Source organism: Manis javanica, chromosome 2, assembly GCF_040802235.1.
Source record: "Manis javanica isolate MJ-LG chromosome 2, MJ_LKY, whole genome shotgun sequence".
Lineage (NCBI taxonomy): Eukaryota > Metazoa > Chordata > Mammalia > Pholidota > Manidae > Manis > Manis javanica.
This window is the reverse complement of record NC_133157.1, coordinates 5,173,880-5,184,710: the sequence shown is the minus strand read 5'-3', so window position 1 is coordinate 5,184,710 and position 10,831 is coordinate 5,173,880. Positions and strand designations below refer to the sequence as shown.

General features: G+C 55.3%; 1 protein-coding gene across 1 annotated transcript in view; it reads left to right on the top strand.

Moving 5' to 3' along the window:
• Positions 1 to 247: 247 nt before the first annotated feature.
• Positions 248 to 10,831, top strand: part of LAMC3 (laminin subunit gamma 3) — a 56,350-nt gene continuing 45,766 nt past the window's right edge. Inside the window, exon 1 of the mRNA XM_017678036.3 lies at positions 248 to 765. Coding sequence (XP_017533525.3) covers positions 267 to 765 — 499 coding nt within the window. The 5' untranslated portion in view covers positions 248 to 266. The remainder of the gene's footprint in view (positions 766 to 10,831) is intronic.

The window sequence follows — 10,831 nt, the reverse complement described above, 5'->3', positions numbered from 1 at the left end:
GTCCCCCTTTATCTTGGTATTGAAAGTCACTGGTGAGCAGTTGCCATGTAATGAGCAGCCACTGAAGCCTTACAACAGCGTCATCAACAGGTATGGTTACCAACCCCATTTCACAGATGAGGACACTGAGGTTTAAAGAGGCTAGAGCCTCTGCCACACCCCCTCCACGCCAGCCGCGGACAGGCCGCGGGGGCTGACCCCAAAGCCGGGCACTCCCGGGCGCGTCCACCAGGTGGGGGTGAGCGCCAAGGGACCCACGGGCCGGGATGGGGGCGGGATCCGCGCCGTCGCCCCGCCCTCCGCCCGGGGAGGCGGGACCCGCGCCCACCGGCCGAGCCGGCGGCAGACCCGGCGCGCGGGGCCGGGAGCGCGGGGCTGAACGCGGGGCGATGGCGGCGGCGGCGGCGCTCCTGCTGGGCCTGGCGCTGCTGGCGGCGCGGGCGGCCGGTGCGGGCATGGGCGCGTGCTACGACGGCGCGGGGCGCCCGCAGCGCTGCCTGCCCACGTTCGAGAACGCGGCGTTCGGCCGGCGCGCCGAGGCCTCGCACACGTGCGGCCGCCCGCCCGAGGACTTCTGCCCGCACGTGGGCACGCCGGGCGCGGGGGCACAGTGCCAGCGCTGCGACGCCGCGGACCCCGAGCGCCACCACAACGCTTCCTACCTCACCGACTTCCACAGCCAGGACGACAGCACCTGGTGGCAGAGCCCGTCCATGGCCTTCGGCGTGCAGTACCCCACCTCGGTCAACATCACCCTCCGGCTCGGTAAGCGCGGGCCCGGGCACCGCCTCCACCGCGGCTCCACCCCGTCGTGGGCCAGAGGCAAAGAGGCCGCAGCTGCGGAGCGCTGGGCGTTGGCAGTAGGACCCAAATGCGGGGCGGGGGGCCTCAGGAACGGCGTCTGTGCCCCCCTCTGGCTGCAAGGATGGGCTACCGATGGGTGACCCCTCTGGGGCCTGGAGGGGGCGGGAAGCCTGCTGCGAGCCCTTCGCAGAGCAGCAGATCTGGGCGCAGCGACAATGCCCGGGAACAGTTGTCCATCGTAGACCCAGAGCTGTAATGGGACCCGCCAGGCGGTGAACTAGTCCATCCTTCAGGGCAGAAGCTCCTAGTCTTGGGTCTTCTGGTCGACTTAAGGGGCCTCAGTGAATCCCCGAGGCTCTGCAGTCCTGGGCATGTGCTTAGGGCAGGAGCTACCACCATTCGCCGGGCAGGTTTAGCCCCATGAGCAGGAGCCCGGCGCCATCCTGCTGTTGGGTAGCCGGCCTGGATGCCGTGGCCTCTCTGCTCTGCCCACGCCTCCCTCCACCCAACCCCACGCCAAGGCGCAGGAGTGCACAGATCCTGGGTGTCGGAATCCCCAGTCTGGACCCAACCCTTCACTCCCGGCCCCTCCACCATTCGGGGAATGTGGATGCCCCAGCCCCCTCAAGTGCAGCCCAGTCCAGGTCCTCCTTGGGTCCCCAGATGTACCCAGCGTTGAGCTAGGCGTCTTTCTGTTGCAGCTTCCACAACCCTTTCAAGGAGGGGCTGTTTCCTCCCATATCTGTGCGTTCAGAATCTCCCAAAGCTTTGAAAACTCAGTGTTTTTATAACTCATTTTGGCTGCTAAACCTGACCTGAGGCTATTAATAGATCTTGTTTATCCTACCCAGAGTGAATATCATCCATTTGGCTATTAAAATGGCACTTGAGCACACAGCTTGTGGCCCCAGAGCAGGCTGGGGTGTTAACACGATCCATGGTGGTATAAAGACTGCATCATCTCTCCAGCCCTGATAAGTTCTCAATTCTGAGACACATCTGGAGCCAAGCAGTTTGGATAAGGGATTATGGGACTGTATCCCCATTTTTCAGATGAGAACATCGAGGCTCAGAGAGGTTATGTGTTTGGCCCAAAGACACACAGCTGGTAAATAACATCCTGGATATGAACATCCTTGTATACTCAACATCAGAGCATAAACTCCTCAACATGAGCTCCACCCATCAACGGTTGGCTCTTCCCAGCCCTGGGTGACCGCACCCTGGGGAGGGCTGGGAAGTGACATTGAAGTGAGGTGGAGGGTCACTGAGCCCCCTCAGCAGAGGCGGTGCTGGCTGCGGCTCTGCTCTGCAAAGCTCGGCTTCCCAGGGCTTTGACACCTTCCCCTGGCATGTCGGGACCACTAGGTAGGGCTTCCTGGTGGTGTGGGGTCTCTCTCCCAGGCTGGAGACAGGAAACCAGTGTGGGGAGGGAGGCTGGGGCAGCTGGCTGGACGGGGCTGGCAGCACCCCAAGGCCACAGGGGAAGGAATCTGGGGCAGGGCGGGGGCTGCCGGGGAGACAGGCTGTTCATGACAGAGGGTGCGGGTTTGGCTGATGGGTTGCATGTGTTGATGGAACCTAGGGGCAGGCAGGGGGCTCAGCCCAGACACAAACAAGGTGGGAGGGGGTGGGAAAGATCCCGAGTGTTTGGACTTGGGGGCAGCTCCATTTATTGAACACTCGGGTGCTAGGCCTTGGACGTCAGCCGCGTGACCTCGTTCCACTCTTCGGAAACCTCTAGAAGCAGTGCAGGTGTCTATCTTCCCTAAACAGGGAACCTGCGGCTCAGAGATGCCACACTGAGCATGCTGCCAACACCTCACACACTCACACAGGCACACTTAATATGTGGACATAGGCACATGCACACACATGCATGCCCACATGCGCACACACTCCCACCTTTACCCACTCATGTTCACACAGCGCACACACACCCATGTTCCCACGCACGCCTTCCCTGAGCCTGCGCTCTCTCCATCACATGGTCCGGCACCAGCATGGAGAAGGGGCTCCGGAGGTGCTGGTATGGTGAATGAAGAGAGAAGGCATGAATGGATGAGTGAAAGTGACGAGTCCCCTTCTCCGTTCTGTGCTTCTGCGCCCAGTGCAGGGTTCTATTTGCTCCAGGAAAGAGAATAAGTTAGAAACCACAGACTGGGGCTTTGGGCTCGGGCCTGGCACAGCCCCTCACTGGGCAAAAGCCTGCACCTCTCGTGCCCTGGGTTCCTGCCTGTAAAGGGTCACTACCTCGTAGGCTGTTATGCAGGTTCCATGAGCCCAGGTCCGCCAAGTGCTTCCCCTTACATCCCCCTGCTGAGAACAGCTCAGGGCTGAGGTTCCCCTGAGGGTGGCCACTACCCAAGGAGTTGAGAAATGCTCACCATGCTGGTTCCCAAGGATATGCTGAACCTGGGCCCTGTTTATGCAAGAGGGGCGCCAGAGGCCCACAGCAGCCCCAGACTTGGCCCATTTTTGGTTTCACTCAACTTTGCTTTTCTCCACACTGAGCTATGGATTGCATAATATCGCAGGAAGAAGAGGTCTGGGGCGTTGGGGTGTTCCCAGCGGAGGCCTTGTGCAGTAACGGAGTTAAGCTGGGGAGCCCTCCTGGCCCTCAGGCCATCCCTGCTGGCTCTGTCCCCCTTCCCTGGCAGCTTGTTGGGGGGCAGAGTGGGCGTGGGTGTGGGCTCTGGTCCTGGTTTCCAGAAGGGAGTGGGTAAAGGGCAGGGGAGGGGGAGGCAGCCGGTCAGGGTCGGTGGGGGCTGGAGGTCGCTGCTTTCCCAGCCCCCCTGTGAGCTTGCAGACATCTGTTCCGAATCTCGAGATGAAGTCCCTAAACTGAGCCTTCCTGTCTGGGATGAAAGGCAGCAGTAAGGTCTGGCGGCTCCCAGCCTTCTCCTGAGGCCCAGGGAAGCAGGCAGACTGGGGCCCGGTGGGAGTGAGTGAGGGGGAGGTCGGTGGTCATCAGGGGTAACAGATACTATTCAAGGCTGTCACTTGGTGCTAAGAACCCCACTGAGCCGGCACCCCAACCCAGCATGATTTGTTCTTTTGTAGACAGGGAAACTGAGGCTCTGAGGATGAAATCAGTTACCCAGGGTCACACAGCTAATACATAGCAGACCTGGGGACCCTCCCCAAACTGCAGTGCTCTTGGGAATCGTAAGCATCCGGCTTAGGCCAGTCTGAGCCTTGGCTTCTGGCCCAGGTGGGGAATCTCCCTTCCTGCTTGTACACTTTCTTGGAGTCCTAAGAATCTCCTGGAACGACAAGAAGACCTCAAGTGCCCAAGCAGAGAGCAGATGAGTTCCAAGCTCCTGGGCCAGGGGGAGTTGCGGGACTCAGGTGGGTGGGCTCCTGCCTCCCTAACGCTCCTCAGGTCCTGACTGCCTGGCTGCAGGCTTGTTTCTCCTGCAAATCGTCCTGTTGTCTTGGGGTTTGCTGAGCCTGGCTGCGCTGGCCTTGGGGTACGGCCTTCCAGAAGCCAGATGGGCCCAGGAAGGACAAGAATGTGCTCTGGGAGTGCACACAGGGGAAGCTGGGCTTCCTGAGATCTGAAGGGTGGCAAGGACTTAACAGAAAAGCAAAGGACATTTCAGGTTCAGGGGACGGCATGGGGGAGCCAGGAAGCCACTGTGTGCACTCACAGACTCGCGGGGCCTGGATGGCTAGAATGGAGGGAGAAGAGACGGTGGGCTTGGCCCGGGTTGGGGCTGCACGTCAGAAGGCCCCTGAGGAGCCCTGGGACCAGCCAGGTCTCCCAAGCTTTGGCTGCACTGCGTCTTCCTGCCGAGTGGGCGGCCGTGTTTGCATTGGCCGGGCCCAGCACTGAGGGCCAAGTCCTCCTTCCTTTTCCCCAGGGGTTCTGGCTGGAACGCTGGCCCCCAGGCAGGTCAGGGGCCAAGGCAGCGGCCCTAGTTAGCGTCCACCCACAGGAGCAGCGCCGCATGGCCCCCGGGTCCCGCTTCCCCTCCTAGGGCTTCTGGGGACTGACTCAGGAGTTGGAGGAGTGGGAAGTTCCAAAGCCCAGGAGGGATGCTGCAGCCTCCTGTCAGCTGCCAGTCAGCCTCCCAGCCTCAGTATCGCCCCATCCCACCTCCCTCTCCGGCTGCAGCCAGCTGCCCTTCGCAGGGTCTGAACAGGCCAGCCTTCTCTCTTTCGTCCTGGTCTTTGCGATACTGTCACAGCTGCCTGCCATACTTTCTCTTCCCATCGTCTGGGCAACCCACATCTCATTTATCAACAGAACATTGGAGTGTCTACAGTGCCAGTCCCTGGGGATGCAGCAGTGGACAAACCGCTGTCTGCCCCACTCAGCTTGGAGGTGCACTCCTTCAGGAAGCCCCCCAGGATTGTGCTCTTGCAGGCAACCCCTCCACCCCGCTCCAGTCTGGATCGCTGCCCTGAGGTTTTGGTTTGTTTGTGTGGATCACCAGCTCTTAGCCGCAGAGGAAAAGCCTGTTTCACAGCTGTATCCTGGCACCCAGCACAGGGCCCCCTGCCCAGGGGTGCTCAGTAAATGTTGGGTGGATGAATGAATGGAATGACAACTGACATTTAGTTGTGTGTATGCTGCCTGTCTGGGACTGTTCTGAGGGCTTGGCAGGCATTTACTCACTAAGCCCTGTTATTGTTATGCCCATTTTGCAAATGGGGAAACAGGCTGTGCGTTCAAGTCACTTGCCCAGTTAATTCCAAGGGAGGGTAGGTGTTCTGCCCAAGGCCACAGAGTGCTGAAGTGGTGGACCTGGGATGTGAAGCCCAGCAGGTCACGGCTATGCCCTGTTTCCTCACTGGGAACAAGGGAGTGGGTGAGTGAACGCTGGAACGCGTGATTCCCCAGCCTTCCACACGCACCCCAGACTCCCAAGCTGTGGCATCTGTAAGGGCCCCAACCTCCGTCTGGCCCTGTCGGCTCCTGCTCACCGCGGGCTCCGGCTGCTTGCCCTGCCTCCCTCACCTGCAGGCAGCCCTGCCACCAGGCGCTCCCTCTCCCCGTCTCATGCCCTGGCTTTGCCTGTTGGGGTCATGGGTGATGTTTGGGATGCCACCTGCACCTGTCTCCCAGTCTCCCACCTGAGCCCTTGATCGGATAATTTGAGCATCCTCCCAAACATCCTGCTTGGATGTCATAAACTTAGGGCCCAAGAGGAAAGGCACCCTCATTAGCAGCAGCGTTATTCTGACATGGGCTACCACACAGGTGAGCCTTGGGGAACGTTATGCTGTGACATAAGCCAGTCACAGGAAGACACGCACTGTATGACGGACGCCATGTCCATGAGGTCTCTAGAGCAGTGAAATTCTGAGATGGAAAGGAGATGGTGGGCGGCAGGGGCCGGGGCTGGGGGAAGCGGGGAGCTAGTGTTTAATGGGGACAGAGTTTCAGTTCGGGAGGACAGAGAGAATCCTAGAGGCTGAATAGCATTGCTGGTCACACAGTGTGAATGTGCTTACTACAGGTGAATGGTAAATTTCATGCTATGTGTATTTAAAATTAAAAAGTAAAGTCACCCGTCCCATCTGTCCATGCACCAAAGAAACTTAGGAGTCAGCTGTGGTTTTTCCCTCCACAGGCCTTTGATTTTGGCATTTACTAGATCACTAGGTCATTCTCTGAATGGTCTGCTTGCCCTCCACTCCATGATTCCATGATTTCCACTCAGCCCCTCATCTGTTCCCTGCTTTGGGGCGGTGGTCTTGAATGCCCCTCTCCCTGTCTTTGCAAACTTGTACTTTATGCTTTCTAGTCACGTCCCAGTCAGACTGGACCTCAGAATCTTTCTTAACACAAAGCCCTAGGCCATAATCAATCAGATGAAAACTGTGTGCTCTCCCCAGGTTGAACTGCAGGCTTCACAATCATAATCTGTATTTGGGGTTTAGACTCTTGGTCCAAAGATGAGGCCAGTGAGGGCCCCAGGCTGGATGGAGCCAGGCTTTCATGGTGTCTGGCACTGAGCTCTTGGGGATTCTACAGTTCCTCACAGGATTCACTGTGCCCCAAATTGCCAAGAGCGAGGGTAGGAGAGGAGGACAGGAATGGTGGATAGGCAGTGGGGCCAAGGAACCTTGCTGTGCACCCCCCAGGCCTGGAGCAGCTGTCCCCTCCCACCACTCTAATATGACAGTGGGCAGAGCAGCCTCCCCTTGCGTTCCCAGCTCGGCTCCCCACCCTGCCCCCTCCAGTCCCATGGCTCCCCAGATGGCTCCAATTAAAGGGCTTTGTTTTGTTTCCATTTTCCCAAAATAAGGCTCCATTCCAAGCCCATTCTGCTTGGTCAGTGCCGGATGTGGGCCGGTCCCGCTTTATGGCTGCCCTGGTATCATTCCCAAAGGGCTTTATGACCCAGCTGGTTGGAGAGGACACGGCTTGGTGCCCTGGGGTCCACTGGGGCGGCCTCTGCAGTCTGTGGGTTCCAGCCCCCCTGGGCAACCCCTTCTCTCGGGCACCCACAGCACCCAGAACAGAGGCTCTCCCGGCTCGGGGCGGTGACTTTGGGGTGGATGAGCCTGCAGTCAGGAGAGACTCAGCCGTTTTCTGTGTGACATCGGGCGACTGCCTTTCTCCTGCCTGAGCCTCAGGCGCCTTGTTAGTAAAACACACACAGTGATGGAACAGTTTGGGATCTCAGCCATACAGTGCCCAGGACACACTTAGCGAGGTGCCTAGCATATAGTAGGTGCTCACTGAGTGCTGGCTGTCATTAAACACTCATTAGGGATCATGCCTTATAGACACACTGGTGACAGTGTCAGTGGTGGTGTCAGGCCTGCCTATCAACTCACTGGGCTAGAAACTCCTTGAAGGTACAGATCACGCTTCACCTTTACCCACCCAGCAAGCATTTATTGAGCACCTACTGTGTTTCGGGCACTCTGCTTAGCTCTAAGGATGCCCAGCCCCTGTCACAGGGGGTCACAGACTAGTGGGAGAGACGGGCAGTTCTTTACAGAATAAGATGAAGACAACCAGGGAGGCTGGGGGAGCGCCAGCCGGGCACCCAGACCCACAGCTCTTGGGATGAAGAGCTGTCAACCAGGGAGGGCAGGGAGAGGGTGTTCCATGCTGGGCTGAGGCTGGGGCGTGTGATCAGTTCCCGAGCCAGTGGGATGAGCAGGGAGCCGTGGGAGCCAGCCAGGTGAGAAGCGGAGGGAAGGGCACTCCAGCCAGAGGGACTAGCACTTTGGGCAGCCGGGAGGGGAGACCTCTGTGCTCCCAAGCAGTGTTGCTCCCAGTCAGCAGGTGGGGATGACGTTTTGGCCCAGCTCCCTGGATAGGAACAGTCACCTTGAAGCCTCGACTTGGAGCTTGCAAGCGTAGAGACTGCAAATTTCATTCTAGTCGGGGTTTAGAAGATCCTGGGGCTGGTTTCTTCCCCAGCCTTCCGGTTGCCTTTGGCAGAAACCTTTTCATCACAAAGCTGGGATTAAGGTGCCTTCTTGGCCCGACTAATTAACTCTTGTAACAGAAAGTCCCTGCCGTGCCTCTGTGATGTTCCTGTGTCTTCTTTCACCTCCTGCCTTGGCAAGGAAGAGAAAAGGCCGTGATGTTTCCTAGCGCGTGATGTCGCTCATTCGCATGAAGTCCCAGTGACTGCCTTTTTCCGATCACACTTCTAGCTGCCAGCTACCTTTTAAGTGGCTCCAGAGTCCCCTCCCGCGAGGTGTCTGGCTGCTAGATGTTTACAGAGGACTCTGGCTGGCGGACCCGCAGCAGCCTCCGCACAGCATCCTTACTGGACGCACATCTGGGCTACGTCCATGCGTGGTTCCGAGGCCTGAAGCCTGCTCGGAACAGAGGCAGCCACCCGGCTGCCCCCTGACACCGACTCTGTTTGCTACATTCTGCTTTCTTCTAAGGGACTGGGAGTCGGGGTGCCAAATTGTGCTGCAGCGTAACTTTGGAAAACATTTTAAAACAGAATATGGCAAGGCGGTTGCTTTTTAAATGTGTTTTTTTTTCCCCCAATGTGTTGTCGCCAGTCTTTTAATTAGAACAAGATCTGTGAGAAAAGAATTGGGCAAATGTAGAACAACTGGAAAGGGAAGAAAAGCCACTCAAAGTCCTCTGCCTTGAGGACACCCCACTTACTTGTTTGATGTCTTTTTTTTCTGCCTGTTCCTTAGGGATCATTAAATATAATTTGATGATGCTCCACATATGATCTTGTGGCTTTTCCTGTTCAACATTTGACTTAAGCTGTCCCCGTGTGTTACAAACTCATTGTCAGCTGTTTGAATGGCCTCAACCATCCCGTGAATTCATGTGCTACAACTTCTTGAACCTTTATGGTTCCAGTATTTCCCCTTTTGTAAAAAATGCCTTGAGGAACATTTTGATGCCTGTAGGATTCTGTCATTGTCAGTATTCCCAGAAATGGGATTCTCTTAAGAAAGGCAAGGGATATTTCCATGGCTCTTTATCCATGTTACCAAACAGCCTTCCCAAAGGGCCAATTTGTATATTTCCCTAATTTTTCTTTTATTGTGGTAAAATACACATAACATAAAACTTACCACCTTGACCATTTTAAAATGGACAGTTTGCTGGCACCAAGTACATCCACCCAGTTGTTGTATGACCATCACCACCATCATCTCAAGGTTCATCCATGTTGTGGCTGGTGTCAAAATTTCTGTCCTTTTTAAGGCTGAATAATATTCCATTGTGTGGATGGACCACATTTTCTATGCACTTGGGCTGCTTCCACCTTTTGGCTAGTGTGAATAATGCTGCTGTGAACACAGGTGTACAAATCTCTCTTCAAGACCCGCCTTTTGTTTCTTTTGGGCATATACCCAGAAATGGAATTGTTAGCTCATACGGTTATTGCATTTTTAGTATTTTGAGGAGCCATGAGATTTTTGCAGTATTGCACCATTTTACATTCCCACCAGCAGTGTACGAGCGTTCCAATTTCCCCGCCTCCTCAACAGCACTTGTTATCTGTTCTTTTAAAATAGCCATCCTAATGCATAGGAGGCCCAATTTTTTAAAAATCCATATAACAGCTTTATGGAGATAGAATCCACCATGCAATTTACCCCTTTAAAGCACACAGTTCAGTGGCTTTTAGTGTATCTGCAGAGTTGTGTACCTACTACAGTCAGTTTTTGCACATTTTCATCGCCCCCGAGAGAAACCCTGAACCTGTTAGCAGTCACCCCCCGATCCCCACCCGGCCCCCCAGGCCCTGGCCACTACAGATCCCCTTGCTTCATGGGTTTGCGTGTTCATGGTGTTTCATGGAAGTGGAACCAGGCAATGCATAGTTTTTTGTGATTAGCTTCATCTATTGATCATATAATTATCCAGGTTCGTCCACATGGTAGCATTTACCAGCCCTTCATTCCTTTCTCTTGCCAAATAACAGATTACATTGTGTGATATACCACATTTTATTTATTCATTTCAGCTGATGACCAGTTGAGTAGTTTCCATTCTTGGGCTACTAGGAGTAATGCCGTGGTGACCATTCGTTCACGCTGTGCGTACCGCATGTGTACAAGTTGTGTGGACACGTGTCTTCAGTTCCCTTGCGTATGTGCCTGGGAGCGAGATTGCTGGTCATATGGTAGTTCAACGTTTAACGTTTTGAGGACCTGCCAGGCTGTTTCCCAAAGCAGCTGCACCATCTGACATCCTCAGCCAGCTGGGGACGAGGCTTCCAGTTTCTCCATATCTTGGCCAACACTTTTTATCTGTCTTCTTTATTATCTCCATCTTTAGAGAGTGAAGTGGCATATCACTATGGTTTTGATGTGTATTTCCCTGATGGCGAATGATGTGGAGCGGCGTTTATTAGGCACTTATGTATCTTCTTTGCAGAAATGTCTGTTTAGATCCTTTGCACCTTTTTTAATTGAGTTAGTTCTTTTTTATTATTGAGTTGTTAGGATTCTTTGTATATTTTAGATAAATCCCTTATCAGCCATATGATTTGCAAATATTTTCTCCCATTCTGTAGACTGGCCTTTCATTTTCTCAGTGGTGTCTTTAAAAACACAAAAGTGCTTT